Source organism: Lygodium microphyllum, chromosome 15 (assembly GCF_053477565.2).
Source record: "Lygodium microphyllum isolate KBCC chromosome 15, Lygodium_microphyllum_v1.1.10, whole genome shotgun sequence".
Taxonomy (NCBI): Eukaryota; Viridiplantae; Streptophyta; class Polypodiopsida; order Schizaeales; family Lygodiaceae; genus Lygodium; species Lygodium microphyllum.
In genome coordinates this window covers 73,229,896-73,248,947 of record NC_141149.1, presented here as the reverse complement: position 1 = coordinate 73,248,947, position 19,052 = coordinate 73,229,896, and the positions used below count along the sequence as shown (strand labels likewise).

The 19,052-nt window shown below is 39.4% G+C and overlaps 1 protein-coding gene across 1 annotated transcript; it reads right to left on the bottom strand.

Annotated features, from left to right (window-relative positions):
- Positions 1 to 1,822: 1,822 nt before the first annotated feature.
- LOC148024671 (uncharacterized) lies at positions 1,823 to 6,947 on the bottom strand. The gene is made up of 8 exons (XM_087694319.1): positions 6,478 to 6,947; positions 5,816 to 5,931; positions 5,516 to 5,637; positions 5,276 to 5,426; positions 4,983 to 5,094; positions 4,526 to 4,650; positions 4,238 to 4,356; positions 1,823 to 3,920 (listed from the first exon to the last, which is right to left on the bottom strand). The coding sequence occupies exons 1-8, from the start codon at positions 6,644 to 6,646 to the stop codon at positions 3,794 to 3,796; spliced, it is 1,041 nt and encodes a 346-aa protein (XP_087550445.1). The 5' UTR covers positions 6,647 to 6,947; the 3' UTR covers positions 1,823 to 3,793.
- Between the last annotated feature and the right edge of the window lie 12,105 nt (positions 6,948 to 19,052).

Here is a 19,052-nt window from a genome sequence, read left to right as displayed (position 1 = left end):
CCCCCCCCTTCGTCGACACCGCTAGCTAGCGAAGGGAGGGAGAGATGATGTGAGGATGACGACGAATCTAGGAGATTACGTAATCAATGGCAGAGTTGCTGAACTAGGCGACGATCAAGTCAACGATAGAATCGATGGGGAGGAGGGGCATACGTGTGTCACCTCCAACCCCCCAACTATCCCTTCTCCCCCTTAACAAGCTTGCATGGTGACAGCCAAATTTAACTACCCACATCAATTAAGGCTCCTTATCACAATGCTCTCCCTCCCAATAATACCCATCACCCCTCCCTTATAAAATCCCGCTCCTTTGATAGACCATCTGAAAAACCGACTATCGAAGATATGGTGGAGGAAATTTCAAAGAACTTAAAAGACCTACAAAACAAGACGACTAGAAGAAACCAGCAATGAGCTCTAGTTTTAGCCCCAACTTTATCTACCCCTACAAATCTTTCCATGATGGCAAAATCTCAAGGAGTTGAAGCGCTTATTGAGGAGAAGCGAAAAAAGATGATCCAATTTCCCAACCTTCTTATTCAGAACTAGAGTAGAGTATAACTAAAGTTCAAAAGCAGAAAGTACAAGAATATCAAAAAGCCTCGAAGACAAAGGATCCGAAACCAAAAAAGCAACATGGATTCAAGTTGTCTTCCGACATTAAGACGACTACAGACTTGAAGAGTAAGGAGATCGATTTTGATGAAGATGTTATTGATGGTCTTTATGACGAGCTATTATGCTTGGATATTATAGAGGATCATTCAACATTACTGAAAACTAAAAATCAAGAGCTGTCATATGTCTTACAAATCAATTCTCTGGCGATGAATTGTGAATTTGCTGATTTCATGCAACAAGAAAATTTGTGTACTAAGAATTCTCAACAAACAATATTCTTTGTTGAAATATTTCAACAAAAAGATTTAGAGTATCGATTTATAGCAACAAACAAGATTTAGAGCTAAAGTAACCTGTGAGCCTCACTGTTGGAATGTTTATATGCACTCTGAAAAAGATATGGTTGATTTTTGACAATCAAAAGAATTGGGTGATATTTATACACAACAAAATTCATATTTACCAAGTCATTCACAACAAGATTTGAAATTTGCAAGCTATAGCAAAGAAACCAGAGTACAAAGATAATATAAATATATTGACCAAAAGGACAAATTACTTTTAGACAGTGTTGATAATTTATCAATGATGGATATGAATAAGATTGGAGTCACGAGATGGTCTAATGATAAACCAGTCAAAGAAAATCTTAAAGCTATGAAGTAGATTTTCGTAGGAGAAAAAACTATACCACTAGATGCAAAGATTATCTATGAAAACTTACCTACTTTGATTCTTCCATACAATCCAAGAGGATGCTACGATAACCTATGTCAACTTATCTACTTGTCATATTACCCAAATGATTATCCATATGATCCCAATGGAAACAATGTTATAAGTGAAACAAGTTTGAAGAGGACGGATGTCATGGTATTACAAGTCCACACATGAAAAAACTAAAAAATCTCTACAAAATTTACAAAAAGCAGAACTAGTTTACTAAAAAAGTCTAAAATCTCTAATGTCATGTTTAGATTACTTAATTTCCACTTTAAATGGATCCAAACATATACTGTGACTTATTTTTAAAAAATTAACTCGTCCACGACAAAAGATTAAAAAAAGTGACGCGATTTACAAAAATTGTTATTTTCATCTCTTTTTTTATGGATTTTTGCAATTCTGCCCACGTTGACTTGTCGATCAAATGTGTTCCAATTGTTTTGAGTACCCGAACGACTATATTCAAAGTTCATATGATGAAGTTATGATCCAAACAAGTTGCAGACTAAAACAAAGCCAAAAAAAAACAAAAATAGAGAAAAACAGTAAAAAAAAACATAAGCTTTAAAGCCAAACGCCTTAAGCTTTTATAAGTGAAAGGGAGTGGAGAAAAACTATAAAAAGGAGGACAATGAGAAAAAGAGGACCATCATCAAATCAAGGGAGAAGCTAGAGATTGAGCTTGTATCCCTCGCCTTCTTTGAAGACCATCATCGAATTTTGGAGAGAAGGCTTAAGGACGAGCTTTAAGCCCCTCGCCTACATCGAAATTTCCATCATCGCAAGTCGCTCTATGAAGATTGGCTTGAGTCAAGCTTGATGCTCCTCGCCTTCCTTGAAGATCTTTCCACAAATCATAACATCTCACCTTCTTCTCTTCTCTCTCAATTTGAGATTTCGATTTTGTCTTTCCCAAACCTCTTGTGATTAAATCCGAAAGTGTTTTGAGTATCTTGTCTATATCTCAATTCAAGAATTTATTTTCGCATTCAACTTGAAACTAAACTCTTCTGGCCGATTATTGTATGTCAAGTTCTCCCATCTCAAAGCGTCCCTGCGGCGAGCCACTTTCAAGAACCCCCCACACAAATTCCGTGCGACAACGCGCACACCTCGAGGACAGCAGGGCCTGATAACGATCTGATCTCTAAGAACTGCTGAGAGTGCTTGTGAATGAATGAGAGTGCCAAAAGACTGGCTATATATAGCCTAGAAAAGAACAATGTCCAGAATCAGGTCGGCTGCATTAAATGCAGTCAACTCCATTAAAAAATGCCAAAAACTGTCTGACTGCAGAGTCCTCTGCCACGTGGCATCTGCAGCAGCATCTCCCACCACACACGACTGCTGACCTGGCAAAAATGATGATGTGGCATCCTGCTGCTGATGTGGCACTCAAACTGACCGTGAACTGCTCTGCACACTGCCTGAAAGAGGAAAATGCCTGTGTCCAAGGGATGATCTCTAACGAAAGCATATACAATCTCAGCCCCCTAAAACGATGTTCCTCAATCCAAAATACTATAGCATCGCCCTGCTTCTGCTAACCCTCAAAAGTTCAAACAACTTTCAAATGCAGAATAAAAATCCTTTTAAGCATCATCTGGATAAAAAATGGTACTAAACAAATATATGATCTGCTCGTTGTCACCACTTGCCATTGACCAACACAGCAATGACTTGCCCATTGAATTTGCTTCTCTTCAGACCTTGCATGTGTCAAAATTAACCCTGATAATGCTGCCTTCCAGTTTCTTGCATTCATGTTCTTCAAAGAGAGATCACAGTCTTATGTGTCACTGCCCCACTTTCTTTTTCGTTATCCTCTTGCATGAAGCCCGGTTGCCATCTCTAGAGGATTTGCCTGCATGAGTAGGCCATTCTTGGCCTTCCCATTCAGCTGGTCTCCAGTGCAAAGAGGTCAACCAAACTCAAATTTCCATACATTAGAAATAAATAGGCTTACACATATTTCAACTCACACCACCACTTGCTCATACGAGCATCAAAATTTTCATTCATCATCATCTGTAGAAAATGAAAGGCTTTGCTTCAACCTCCCATAATCCATTAAGGTCAAACTTCTCAGGAACCTTGTATGGGTGGTCCTAGATAATCACATGGCATGCAAAAACATGGCCCTCAACAGGTCAACGTAATACAACAAGATGATCAAGCTTTGAAAGCCTTTTGGCACAACCCAAAATCCAATACTTTGGCCCCAAAAAAAAAAGTGGATGCCGTGGAAGAAATATCTCACAAACTTAGCCATATAAAACTTAGCATTGCAAACCTTAGCTTAACTCACCAACACACTTGGCACAGCTGAATGCTTCAGTTTTGCTCCATTGATGTGCAATTGGGACATCCTCTTTTACAAAGAAAGATTGTCAGCACTACATGATCATTTACCTTGTGATCTAAAAATTTGACTATGACTATCAAGTTACAACTCATGCTTATGCGGTAGATCTTGATCACCACTACTTGCATTAGTGTGTTTCTTCTTCACCACAATGAGAGTACAAGGACTGTGCTGGGCAAGATAATCACTCACACTTCCCAAAAATGTCCTGCAATAGGGAAAAAGGCACAAACAAACTGTTAATATTTAAACAGAGCAGAGGAAACCAGCTACCTTTCAAGCCCATGGCTGGTCCATATGTATCCAGCTGGGCCTAGCCACATAGGTAAACCTAAAAATCTCCAACATAAATCCCCCTAAAGAGTATGTCATGAAACTAAGTAAGCTGCTTCATGTCGCACATTTTTGGGACTAAACGGTCAACCAATCAGTCAGCAGATGGCTATGCCTGTAGTTCACCTAGCTGGTCTTTTCTACATACAAAACCATTGGCCTTCAAACAAAGGGAACTGCCATGAGACTCACCTTGCTATTGCACCCCTACCATGTGTTCCCACCACCACTGCATCAGCTTGCAATTCAGTGAGACCTTCACAGACTTTCTCTTCTGTTTGGCCAGTTACAACCTTCCCCTCACAGGAAATCTGGAAAGGAACGAGAAAACCCAAAATCTTGAACAATTGTACTCCCTTCTAGATATTGGAAGACAAACACATCAAATTTCAAAACTTATTCTACATCTTTCAATAATGTCTCTTCCCATACTTTACAAATGACATCAGAAAAGCACAAGAATTCTGTCGTTCTGTTCACCTTCGACTCCCGTGAAGCATATGCCATAAATTTTTCAACAAGCTTCTCACTATCAATTAGAGCTTGTACTTCCATTTCATCAGTTGTATCAGGAGGCAAGTAGATCTCTTCCATCTCAAATGCACCTACAATGAAATGTATTGAACCATAAACTTTGCATGCACCCATATTCAATACAATGTATAAAATGATGTTACATAATCATATTTTCAGAAGAGCAGCTACAAGTCTAATAAAGACAATGTCCATTCTCTACAGCCTACTAACCAACAAGAAATCTTAATAAAGAAGTTATATGTAAGGCTAACAGTTTGTAGCCTAATAAGTTGAGCAGCTCAGTTCCTTGATACATAAAGTCATAATAGCTGCCATTACAACTATCTAGATAAACTCATAGGCTACCCAAATAAAGGGGTCAAAATCATTCACAAAAGTATATGATAATACACATGGGTACCTGTTCCTACAGCTGTAATGGAGGGGGCTGCAGAATGGTGCACATGATAAATAACTACTTTATCTAGCTCGGTACAGAAATTCTGTAAGGACCAGACGAATGCATGGAAAGCCTGCACAAAAAAAACCTCAGTAGTGTTTTAAATTCATTCCACATAACTTATACAGACATGCACTAAAGTTCACTGTCAGCATACAGAATAGGCTGCCCTATAAACAAAGCTATGCAACCATTTTGTACTGTATAAAGCAGAGCTGTACAAAAAAGAACAAAGAAACAATGAGATGGCCAACCTCCTTAGAGTCATCGACTGCTATCACAATCTTTCTGGACCTCTCAGATGATTTGAATGATGTTTTATGAAGTGCCTCAGATGGCCTAACAATAACGACAGGACAGTGTGCATTATGCAGCACATAATCACTCACACCTCCCAATAAAGTCCTGTGAATTTCAGTAGCTCAGGTTAGAATCAGGAAAAGGCCCAAATGAGAATCATTTTAAATGCTGCAAAAAAAAGTATAAACTGACACCTTTTGATCAGCCCAGAATCATTGCTCCTACCCACAACTACCACATCTGCAGATAGACGGTCCGCTTCATCCACAATCCAGCTTCCTGGTTCTCCTTTCACAACTTCCCCTTCACAGGAGATCTGGAAGAAATCGGCACCAATGATTAATCCAGCACCATCCATTAGTCAATGGGACCTTAGGATTTAGACACCCTTGATTGAGTGCTCATTGGGGCTTAATCCACAAATGATAGTTCTTGAGGATTTAAGGAAAAAGATGTGTTTCTTCTTATCATTGCAAAAGAAAGATAAAACCTACCCCTGCTTCTCGGCACTCTTCTAAAAATCTGTTAACTAGAAACTTGGACTGCTCAGTAACCATTTTCTCAGCAGTTTCTAAGGACTCCACGGATGTAGGTGAAGATACAATATATTCTGCATATGAACGAAATAGAGAGTGTGATGATTTGAGTTATCATTATTCAAAGTACTAAATATCAATCCACAAGGATATATCAAAGATTCCTGAAATTTTCCCCCTTCACAAAGTTCTACAATCTGTGTCCCTTCACATATCAGCGAGTTCTGTGTACTGACAACTGGCATTTTATTAGACGGTTGGGAATAATCATTGAGATAGCAATTGAACTGGCCGACGTGCTGAATGTTCCAGACAAAAGAACATCCGGAAAAAAACCAGCAATTTTTCTTTTAACACAAGGACGGGACGGACGAATGCACATCAAATTTTGACAAGGCAAGGCACTGAAAATGTGGATGAGACAGTTGTCTGAGTTGGTGGTAGCTTTTAGGCAAGTATGGCTGGGGGAACCAGATCCTGACAGGCACTATCACAAACCATAGATGCTAGAACAAGTGACGCTTTTGGCGGTCATTTGCAGGTTAAAAGAAGACTAGAAGACATTACAAACAACAGAGCTTCACCTAAAACTAGTGTAAGGTGGACAAAATGTTGCATACCGTTTGCCATGTCGGGGTTTGGCAACTCCGGGCCGACATAGGGAGCTGAGTGGATGAGGACAATGTGATCAGGCTTCTTGGCAAGGTTGTGAAGGATCCATCGGAAGGCGATCTCTGAGGAGTCGGAGGCATCCACGGCAACCACGATCTTCTTACCATCGCTAGCCATTTGCACTCTCAAGGAGAAAGGGGGAAACAAAAAGGCGGCGGCGGCGGCGGCGGCAGATCTCAGACCTTTGTTCTCTTCTTTCGCAGGTAAAGCTTCGTCTTTGTTGGTTATGGCGTCAGGTTCCTCTCTATCTCTCTGTCCCTCTCTGTGTTCTCCCCCCACTCGGAGCGTGTTATAGACTCATAAGACCGACAAGTGTTGTTCGATGTGGCGGCGTCTGCCATCCACGAAGGACACGAAGGACCCACACACAATCCCGAACCCGGCACCGGTTTCTTGCTAATTGCTGGTTTCCACAAGGACACAAAACAATTGGCACGAGTCCTCGAGGAATGCTTTATCGAAGCCACCGAAGCCATGGCTGGAAAATGAAAAATTTCACCTACGGAGCAATTTCCAATGGTTTGCTTTATACTAAGCCCTACTCGTGGAGCCACAAGTGAATATGAGGGAGAAGATGTGAGGTAGACATTGGTGTCAAAGAACACCAAATGGTCACCATGGTGCGTAAAACACTTGTAAAAACCCCTTCTTAACCAGTACAGCCGTCGCTCTTTGTGTGTCCCTTATCTCCTATGCAGATGAGCGAACCATGGTTATGGGAAAGCTTACCATGGTTTTGTAAATACTAACATGGACAAAGAATATTCTAAATCTTCTGATCCACTAAAACTACCCCAGTAACTATGGGGAAATCTTGTGTTCATGGCTTGAACCACAATTCACATATAAAGTAGCTCCATATGTCAAAAAACAAAAGGCTAAATTTGACCTTTGATGTAACTTTTCATGTCACATTTACTTAAAATGGTTCACTAAACTTGCATCCATGTGTGCTAAAAATCCATTTGGTGAAACTATGGTTCAAGTAACCTTCACTAGCCATAACTTACCTTGGTTGGTCATGTGCATAGGCCTTCAAGCCTTTCTTTGCCCTCGACTACCTAGCCACCAACTTAAAGGAAGACTCCCATTGTTTGTCTCACAGGCCCCTTCAAATGGCCCTTAACCTACCTAATCCTACCTTATTGCCCAACCCACGTGTTCGATGATGTGACACCCACACTAAAAAGGTGGTTGCTTTTTTGCTCCTAAGTCCCAACCATCCATCTTAGCAACTACCCATGTTTTGTCAGGGCCATCCTTCAAAGGCCCCACCTATTAGGTTTTGTATGCCACCTAGTCACCAACTTAAAGGAAGACTCCCATTGTTTGTCCCACAGGCCCCTTCGAATGGCCCTTAACCTACCTAATCCTACCTTACTGCCCAACCCACGTGTTCGATGATGTGACACCCACACTAAAAAGGTGGTTGCTTTTTTGCTCCTAAGTCCCAACCATCCATCTTAGCAACTACCCATGTTTTGTCAGGGCCATCCTTCAAAGGCCCCACCTATTAGGTTTTGTATGCCAATCATATGGTCCGTCGCTCCCCTTCCTTGGGCATCTACTCTCTTTTTTAGGCAACCCAACTCAGCCCCACATGCATAATGGCCCTAGCTTTACTATCGACTCCAAGGTTGGATGCATCTATCACAACATGGCACTAGAAGCATGCAAGTAACTCTAGACCAGCAACAACACTCATCCAACAACATGAAGGTAACCATCAATTTGCTCTCAGATCCAATAGCTTATGACAATAGGGCACTTGACGATGTGAGAGATGGCATCCAATGACGATCATAGTCTTAAGAGAGAGACAAAATGGCACGATAGAGAGAGTGAGATAGCTTTTGAAATTATGGGAGACCACACTTATGTGGGGGCTTTATGCATGCCTTGTGGTAGAGTGCCCAAAAGCTTGTGTTGATAATAAGTCGTGACTAGGTGTGGATTTTGCATCTTGAGATATAGATCATATGGCAAGAGGGTTCACTTTCAATCATGCTATATGCCCTCCTGGTCGCTATACAAATTTTAATACTTACTTTGCGAGCATCCACAAGAGTAATGGGTAGTGGAGGCACAAAGACATCAACCTTGAGAGACCCCAAAGGTTTGCTCCAATTATATTTAATTAAAATCCTCTTGTATGTTTATTTTGTTATTACATATTTTGGGATGCAACATTATGAAAATGGAGCGTGCTTCATGCTCTAAGCTGTGCTTCATATGGCAAAAGTGTTATTGGTGAATGGCCATGCATGCTTCACACTTTGGCATCTGATTGTATTATTGTTGCCCATGTATAAAATAACTCCACACTTCAGCGAAAATCTTTTGTTGTTGTGGCCCTTGTATTAAAAGACTCATTAGTATTATTATTATTAGCCAATTATTAATAATATTAGCATCATTTGATTCTAGGAGGCATATTCCATGGTGGATTCCGTCGAACCACGATGGATTCCATGAGTTTTTTATTTCACAGTGGATTCCGTGAGGCTTTGCGGTGGATTCCGTAAAACTATATTTATTTGCCGAGGTTTGGACACAAGGTGGATTCCTTGTGCGAGAAGTTGACAGGGACCCTCTCGAAGCGTTTGCGGTCGAAAGTCTACCGCAGGGATAAGAGACAGCAGGGTGAAGGGAGATTCAAGGAGTGGAGTAGGTGGAAGAGAAGGGGTTGAAAGAAAGAGAATATACTTGCAGAAAGAAATAGAATACATAGAATAATACTCACAGAATTAAAGCCTGTCAGCTTATTTCTCCATTATGAGAAGACAAATCTCTTGTACACAAAATAATACATTGCTCTATGCTGCTCAAACCACCAATTTGATGCTTCGATTGGCTCCAAAAGGGGGGTAAAATACCAGCACACCTGGCCAGACTCCTTCTTTATCTCCCACTTCGGAGTGCTGCGAACTGTTTGAAAACAGCAATCGCGACGCGCATGATTTTGTCCATCTCTCTTTTTATATAAAATCCTCACAGATGGCTGAAAGCTACATGCTTTCTTTTACATGTCATCCTAATCTAGAAGTTATCTACAATTTTTGGATTTTTACAAGATATAATATCTAAAATATCATAAATTGACTACACTTGTCCAAAAAACTAATACGTTTGAACCATGGACACTAACACTAATGTCTAAAATGGCATTGGCTCTCTAGATTAATAAGAAAGCTGCACTTTAGAGTTTTTCACATGGTGTGCGTGATCAATAAGAAAGTCGTACTTTAGAGTTTTTCACATGGTGTGCGCGTACCGGTACGACAACGCCTGTCCTTTTTGGGAGTCATATTAATTTAATGTGTACGTGGGTGATTCTATAGCGGGTGATTCCACAAAATACATATTTAAATTAATTGGTATTTATGAGTTTAGAGTGCACTCTTATTAAATTAAGGTTAAGATAGAGTTCCAACCTATTTATTTATTTTGTAGCTGAAGACTGCTAGGTATTCACTTTTGTCGATTTAATTTTATTATTTTCTAACAATTGTGAATGCTTCAGTTGATGCATAGAGTAGGCAGCGATGGCAATGGAAAGCACTTGGTGATAGCGTGTATTTAAATTACCTAGAATAATTTATCATTTTTTATGGGTAAGTGTCTTATCATTAAAGAGGTGGCACTAATATTTATTTAAGCACACTTATTTATTGAAGCGCTTGATAAATATTTATTATTTTGTATGTGCATGGGCACTTGATTTAAATATTTCATTATTGGACATTGTATTTGGGCACATGTCGACTTTTGGGCTGTCCAACCGCTTTATTTTTTATTTGGACAAAAGCAAATACAAAAGCTAAAGCATGTTAATTGTAAAATTGGGCTATTTTTTAGCTTTGAGATAAATAAATTTATAAATACATGCCTTGTGAAGCGCTCACACAAGGCATGGGGGGAGATTATACCCAATTTTTCTCTTTCTTCATATCATGCAACTCTTTCTTCTTGCTTTTTGAGCTTAAGTAGAGCTCTTTTGTTCTTGGGGACCTTCTAGCGCTCGCTATGTATCCATCCAGCATCCGATTTGCGCACCAATGATATTGTAGTTGACAAGGACTATAGGCCACACACTGTAAGAAGTTGAGCGCAGACCGAATGGGTTCACACCATCCATTGCAAGACCGAGCTGAAGATTCCTTGGCTCTCGGGCAAAGCCTGGGAAGGTGGAGTCAATGTGACTCCATGCGCGTGAATCCGCTGATATTCATTGAACTCCATCCGTGGACCTATTCTGCACATGCCACATTGTCAAGCTCGCCATGCCGGACATACGAAACATGTGGTTTATACGGGGGATAAGCGGAAAGTGTCTGAGAACTTTTTGAGGGATGGTTTGCCCTTGCAAGTCCTGTCGATACCTGTGAGCACCACACTTTGGACATGTCTCCATAGTCTCGTATTTTCTCCTCGAAACAGTATGCAATCGTTGATACATGCATGGATGTTATTGTAGTCCATGCCAAGCTTTCGTAAAACATGTCGTGCAACATCACGAGACTCAGGCATTATATTTGCAAGTGGTAATATATGATATTTCAATAACCTGAAAAAAATCATAAACACCTTGAAAAAGCACAAAGGTTTGTAATAATAGTGCCGAAAAAAATATCAACGAAGTGTATTTAAAATGTACCTGAACAACTCAGTCACACTCGTATCGCTCCACCGGTATTTTGCTTGCATACTTAAGAGTGCAAGTAGTGTCTTCAGGCGAGATACTCGGCACCCATCATATAATGGTATGGATGCTTCCTCTCTAAGCGGATCAGAAGTCTCGACATCCATGGGAATCAATGCATCGATCATTGCCTCCATCTCAAGATCCAAGATTGTAGGTAGGTCTGGAAGGTTGCATGTCTCCTCTGGCATTGACGGTATAGATTGGCCTTGCAAGTGGTGGTTGGCTCCTGCACTCCATCCATCACACGCCCACGAACTCTTCTAATTGGCCGCAAAGGGTGCACTCCTCCTTGGGACGAGACATCACCTCCCTGGATAGAAAATTTGCCAGCGAGACCCAATCTTATTGTATATGGTATTCAATTAGCTTGCGAGTACAATGCATGATTGATATTAACTTTTCTTATCATTTGCTGAAAATCCGCAATCGCCTGATCAATGATCTCAGATTGAAACTCGCCAAATCGTCATGTGTGTTCTATAGACAATCGGCGTTTTCGTCTAATTGCCAGCTTGCATTGAGAGCAAGGACATGGGATACGCTGATTAAGATACGCCTCGCAATCTTGAAAAACAGGACCTTCTTTGTTTTCCATTTTGTTTACGTTACAATAAACAATTTGTTTTTGTTACCATTCTTTTTTTTTCTTAGATTGTTATCCTCTACTTCCATCTCTCTCTTTTTCTATGACCACGACTACGACCACGACCACGACTACGTAGTACCTAGTACCTAGCATATAGTATCGTAGAACACTAGTATTTAGTACTTAGTACTCAGTACCTAGCACATAATATTATAGCATCTTAGTATCTAGCACCTAGTACTCTAGTATAATAGTGCCAAGTACCCAGTACTATGATACTATGTAGTAGGTGCTAGGGTACCTTAAGCATTATGCAGTAGATGTGAGGTTCTAGGGTACTATGATAGTATGTAATAGGTACAAGGTAGTACATACTAGGGTACTATGATACTATCTATCGATCTATCTATCTATTTTTCTATCTATGTATCTACCTTCATAATCCTTGGGTACAATAGCAAATATGGGTAGTAAAGAAGAAGAGAAGTTGTAACACTGACTATTATACCCACATATTGTTGCATTTGTCTATTTGGCTTCTCTTATGTCTATTTTTATTTGTACCCTTTCTACGTAGATGCATACACAAATATAGAGAGGGAGACGGTGAAATATGATGGTACCCTTGTGCCAACACAAGTGGAAGCTTCTATAATGTAGTTTCTAGGATAATGTATTTGTACCCTTTGTACCTAGATGGACTCATTCTTAGTGAGGTGAATCTCCAATCCTAGTCTTAGTGAGGTGGACTCATTCTTAGTACACATTATCATAGTACCCTAAGCTTATTGTAAGGTCCTATTTACTTTTCTCTCTTTCTCTCCCTCTCTCATTTCCTCTCCCTCCCTCACCCTGACCCTCTCTTTCTTTCCCTATTAGGTTTAATGATTTTTATCTCTTTTTCTCTCTCCTCTCTATCTCTCATTTCCCTTTCTCTCTTTCTCCCTCTCTTTCTCTATTTCCCTATTAGGTTTAATGATTTTTCTCTTTTTCTCTCTCCTCTCCCTTTCTCATTTCCCTTTCTCTCTTTCTCTCCCTCTCTCATTTCCTGTCCCTCCCTCACCCTGACCCTCTCTTTCTCTCTTTCTCTATTAGATTTAATGATTTTTTTCTTTTTTTTCTCTCCTCTCCCTCTCTCATTTCCCTTTCTTTCTTTCTCTCCCTCTCTCATTTCCTCTTCCTCCCTCACCCTCACCCTGACCCTCTCTTTCTCTCTTTTCCCATTAGGTTTAATGATCTTTCTCTCTTTTTTTCTCTCCTCTCTCTCTCTCATTTCCTTTTCTCTCTTTCTCTCCCTCTCTCATTTCCTCTCCCTCCCTCGCCCTCACCCTCACCCACACCCTCCCTTTCTCTCTTTTCCTATTATGTTTAACATCTTATCTCTTTTTCTCTCTCCTCTCATTCTCTCTTTTTTCTCTCTCCTCTCCCTCTCTCATTTCCTTTTGCTCTCTTCCTCTCCTTCTCTCATTTCTTCTCCCTCCCTCTCCCTCTCTCATTTTCCTATTATGTTTAATGTCTCCCTCCCTCTCTCTCTCCCTCTCCCTCTCTCATTTCCCTATTATGTTTAATGTCTCCCTCTCCCTCTCTCATTTCCTCCCCCTCTCTTTCTCTCTCTCTCCCTCCCTCTTCCTTTCCCATTTCCTCCCCCTCTCCCTCTCCCTCTCTTTCTCTCTCTCTTCCTCCCTCTCCCTCTTTAATTTCCCTCTCTTTCTATCTCTCCCTCTCCCTCTCCTTCTCTCTCATTTCCTCTCCCTCTCTCATTATACATAAATTATACTAAATATAAATAAAAAAGAGAGAGAATACACTCTCCCTCCCTCTCGTTCTCTCATTTCATCCCCCTCCCTCTTCCATTTCCTCCCTCTCCCTCTTCCTCTCTTTCTCTCTCATTTCCTCTCCCTCTCTCAATATATATACACAAATCATATAAAAAAAAGTAAAAGAGAGAGAGAATGCACTCTCCCTCCCTCTCTCTCTCTCATTTCCTCCCCCTCCCTCTCCCTCTCCCTCTCCCTCTCCCTCTCTTTCTCTTTCTCTCCTTCCCTCTCCCTCTCTCATTTCCTCCCCCTCCCCCTCCCTCTCTTTCTCTTTCTCTCCCTCCCTCTCTTTCTCTCTCATTTCCTCTCCCTCTCTTAATATATACAAATTAAACCCTAAACAAGTAAAAGAGAGAGAGAATGGACTCACCGTAAAGATTTGGTGAGGGTTTGGCGGCTCCTCTTCGCGACGGCGGCTCCTCCTCTTCTTCGCGAACGACGGTGGCGGCAGTGGCAACAAGCCTTCTTCCTCTCCCTCTCTCACCCTCTATGCAAAACGGTCGCTCTCTCTCTCTCTCTCGCTCTCCCTCTCGAAATGTCTCACGAATGCGTGAAATGAGACGCGCTCGGGTTTCGGCCCTCTTTTTTTCCCTGTGGGGTGTCGTTATTTGCGTCGCAAATCCAACGCTAATAGCAATGCAAATAGCGACGCCGCTATTCCTGCGTCGCTACTCGCCGTCGCTATACTTGTGTTTCCTTGTAGTGATGGTAAGCAATATGATTTGTTAATGCATTTACCAATTCTTGAACGACCATGGGAACATATTTCAATGGATTTTATAAGCAGTTTGTCTGATACCCAAGCTAATTATGATATGATTTGGACTATTGTAGATTGATTTAACAAACAAGCATATTTCATTCCATGCAAGAAAACATTAACTGCATCTCAAGATACACAACTGTTTTTGAGAACTGCTTTCACTAATCATAGTTTACCTAAAGTTATTATTTCAGATTGCGATTCTAGATTTTGCAATAATTTTTAGACTATTTTTTTTGCTAATTTAGGTATAAAGATTCATTTTTCATTTGCATTTCATCCTGAAACAAATGGGCAAACCGAAGCTACTAACAGTACAATATTAGATCTTTTGTGTGCATACACAATTTCAAAACCACAAACATGGGATACATACCTGCATTTACTTCAATTTGCATACAATAATACACCGCACACAGCTACACAAAAAGCACATTTTGAAATCATTTATGGATATAGATTGCCTACACATGTTACATCATTATCAAACAAAGTTAAAGCTGCTGATGATATTGCCGATATGCATGCTACTATTTTTGTTGAAGTGAGAGACATGATTGCGAAAGCCCATCAATCATATACTAAACAAGCTAACAAGAAAAGAAAAGCTATGAGTTTCAAAGTTGATGATTATGTTTCTTTACACATTGAAAAGAGAAGATTACAAAGTGTTGAGAGACACCTTGTTGTTAAGTTAGCCCCTAGATTTTATGGACCTTTTAAGATCATTCACAAAATCAATGACAATGCATTCAAATTAAAACTACCCCAACACTGGAAAATCCACAATACTTTTCATATCAGCTTGTTGTGACCTTTTAGAGATCAATTACTTGTCCACCCTGTCTATGAAAACCCTCATTTGTTAGAAAAAGAAATTGAAATCCTTGAATCTAAAAATATTCTAAGAACTAACTTTATGACCACTAGAACTGGCCGTAGATACTCTAGATATTTGATTAAGTTTAAAAATCATCCTGTTGAAGAAGGCTTGATGGATGTATACCCTCAATCTAAGTGCTTACCCCCCACTACTCGCTCCACATTGAGCTAATAGCAATTGAGGGCAATTGCTATCCCACCTCGGGGGTATGATGCTAGGAGGCATATTCCACAGTGGATTTCGTGAGACCATGGTGGATTCCGTGAGTTTTTTATTCCACGATGGATTTAGTAAGACTTTGCAGTGGATTTCATAAAACTATATTTATTTGTTGGGACTCGTATACAATGTGGATTCCTTGTGCAAGAAGTTGACGGGGACACCTATCCTTTTCGGGTGTCATATTAATTTAATGTGCACATGGGTGATTCCATAGCAGGTGATTCCGCAAAATACATATTTAAATTAATGGACATTTATGAGTTTAGAGTGCACTCTTATTAAATTAAGGTTAGGACAGAGTTCTAACCTATTTATTTATTTTATAGCTGAAGACTGCTAGGTATTCACTTTTGTCCGTTTAATTTTATTATTTTCTAACAATTGTGAATGCTTCAGTTGATGTGTAGAGCAAGTAGCGGTGGCAATGGGAAGCACTAGGCGATAGCGTGTATTCAAATTACCTAGAAGAAATTATCATTTTTGATGGTTGGATGTCTTATCATTAGAAGCGTGGCACTAATATTTATTTAGGCGTACTTATTTATTGAAGTGCTTGACAAATATTTATTATTTTGTATACGCATGGGCGCTCAATTTAAGTATTTCATTATTGGACATTGTATTTGGACACAGACCGACTTTTGGGCCGCCCAACCACTTTATTATTTATTTGGACAAAAGCAAACACAAAAGCTAAAGCATGCTAATTGTAAATTTGGGCTATTTTTTAGCTTTGAGATGAATACGTTTATAAATACATGCCTTGTGAAGCGCTCATACAAGGCATGGGGGAGATTGTACCTAATTTGTCTCTTTTCTTCATGTCATGCAACTCTTCATTCTTGCTTTTTGAGCTTAAGTAGAGCTCTTTTGTTCTTTGGAACCTTCCGGCGCTTGCTACTTATGCATCCAACATCTGATTTGTGCAGCATTATTAATATTATCAACTATATGTATAGTAATATGCATATAATTAAATATATTTATCATATATTGAAGGCATCATATAGTCATAACAATATTGATAGTTATTTATTAATATGTGTGTGTGTGTGAGTGAAATAAAAGTACCATATATGATATGTAATCTAATAATATTTTATGATAAAATAATATAGCTAAATATCAGTAATAAAACATCATAAAGATAATGGGATATCATAAAATTGTAATGCAAACTTATAATCGATAATACAATTAACTTGATAAAACTATTTAATATAAATTATTAATTTATTTTATCTTAGAGTTATTATAATACCATCAAAAAATAAAATAGTATTAACTATTTATATTTATTATATCATAAATACTAATATTATTATATTATATTTAAAAACTTTATATTAAAACTTATGATAATAAAAATTTAATAATAATAATAAAAGTATAGTGTATAATCCTCATCCTTCCTTCTCTTGAATATTTGTAATACTTCCATGCAATTAAAAAATTAGTTGGTTAGTTTGAAAGTTAGTTAGTCAATTAATAAGTTAGTAAGGTTACTAACCAAAGTAAAAACTAACTAACATTCATAACTAACAATTTTTATTTAATTAAAAATAAGAAAAGTAAGAGTCATAATCCGACATTTTTTCCAGATTGACAAGGACCATAGCCACTCTTCACAAAAGTTACAACGTGAATGAGAGTTACGATCGAGCCATATTAATCACTAGTGTTATGGTCCAAAAATATTAGATTTTTGGGTAAAACTAGCATATTTTAGATATTACTTATTGTAAATATCCTAAAAAACTATGGAGATTTCTAGAACATGATGTTATATAAGAAAAGCAAGTGGTTTTTTCAGCTTGTTTTAGAGATTTACTACAAAAAAAAGAAGGATTGGCAAAATCGTGCACATCGCGATCTGATGCCACGAGGCATATTCCACGGTGGATTCCGTAAACTTAGATGACCGGGGCTCATACACAAAGAGGATTCTTTGTGCGAGAAGTTGATGGGGACGCCTGTCCTTTTCGGGCGTTTCATTAATTTAGTGTGTACGTGGGTGATTCCATAGCGGGTGATTCCGCAAAATGCATATTAAATTAATAAACGTTTATGAGTTTAGAGTGCGCACTCGTAATAAATTAAGGTTAGGATTTATTTCTAACCAGTTGATTTATTTATGTAGCTGAAGACTGCTAGGTATTCACTTTTGTCGGTTTAATTGTATTATTTTACTAACGATTGTGAATGCTTCAGTTGATGTGTAGAGATAGCAGCAGTGGCGGAGGAAAGCAATGGAGTCTAGTGAGTATTCGACCTTTGGATTATATTTTGATAGGCGCCACACCTATATTTTGTTATGTCTATTGAGACATTGATTATTGATTATTATTTTGTATGCGCCTATGCGCACGGATATGTTATTTCTATTTGGACATTGAGATTGGGCGTGCCAGACTCTATGGGCACCGTCCATTAGCTTTACTTTCCTATTTTTGTAGAAAGCAAACTCAAAAGCTAAAAGCTTGTCATATTTTTGTAAATTGGGCTATTATTGAGCATGAAGATGGAAATATACATAAAATACATGCTTTGTGAAGTGCTCACACAAGGCATGGGGGGAGATTGAACCCAATTGGTCTCTTGCTTCTTGTCGTTCATGCTTTTACATTGTTTTTTGTGCAAAAAGGTAGAGGTCATTGTTCTTGGGGACCTTCCGGGATTCACTACGTGAGCATACTGCATCCGATTTGCGCTCCAGTGGTATCAGAGCGGAGCTGAGATCAAGAGCTTCCAATCGCTACCAATCTCGGGCGAAGGCGGAGCTCCAGGAACAAACGGGCTCTACAGTCAACCTCATCGCGAACCGTCAATACAGGCAAACTTCTGGCGATCAAGAACCCCTGTTTCTACTGTCAGATTGCAAAGGACCAGGCTATGTAGGCGGAGGACCACGCATCCATATCCTTCATCAAGTTGTGGATACACAGTAAGAAGTTCATATCTAATTGCTTCAAAATCTTAGTCATAAAGCTTAAAAGCTTAAGGAAATTCCATAAATTCTCATCGAGCTCCAAGAAGGCCTCCGAAAATCACACGTCGTGGAGAAAAACGCCCCCCCCCCCCCCACGAAATCAGACGCCGCCTGTTCATAAGCTCTTTAAGCTTAATCTCCTAAGTCAAGCTAAGCTTTCTGCAAGTCACACAGGGCAACAAAGTCACTAAACTCCGGGTCCTGCGCGTCAGAAGTCAAGTTTTGCAAGTCGACTGGAATCAAGTCTTGCAAGTTCATCAAGTCGGCCTAAGTTCTGCAAGTCTGCAACTCTGTAAGTCGGCTAAGTCTGCAACTCTGCAAGTCAGACTAGTCAACTGGAGTCAGAACTGACTAGTGCTCAAAACTCCTAGAAGATTTGTTCCTATGCAAAAACTCTGAACTGGAAAGTTGTTCGTGGCAAGGTGTTCTACCTATCTACAGGTTCGCTGAAGTATTTTCAGCAAACGAAGACGGAAATATTGCAGATTTTCTGAAAATTGAGAAAGAAATACCCAAAAATACATAGCCTTGTAACCCCGAATTTGAGCTACGCTCATC

What these genes read in the sequence shown, in the direction of transcription:
- LOC148024671 (XM_087694319.1), bottom strand. Translation starts at nt 6,646, where the DNA reads ATGGCTAGCGATGGTAAGAAGATCGTGGTTGCCGTGGATGCCTCCGAC. An exon ending in AAGAGTGCCGAGAAGCAGGG is followed by an intron (nt 5,638 to 5,815) that starts GTAGGTTTTATC and finishes GATTTCTTCCAG; the next exon opens with ATCTCCTGTGAAGGGGAAGT. An exon ending in CAGTCGATGACTCTAAGGAG is followed by an intron (nt 5,095 to 5,275) that starts GTTGGCCATCTC and finishes TTTTTTGTGCAG; the next exon opens with GCTTTCCATGCATTCGTCTG.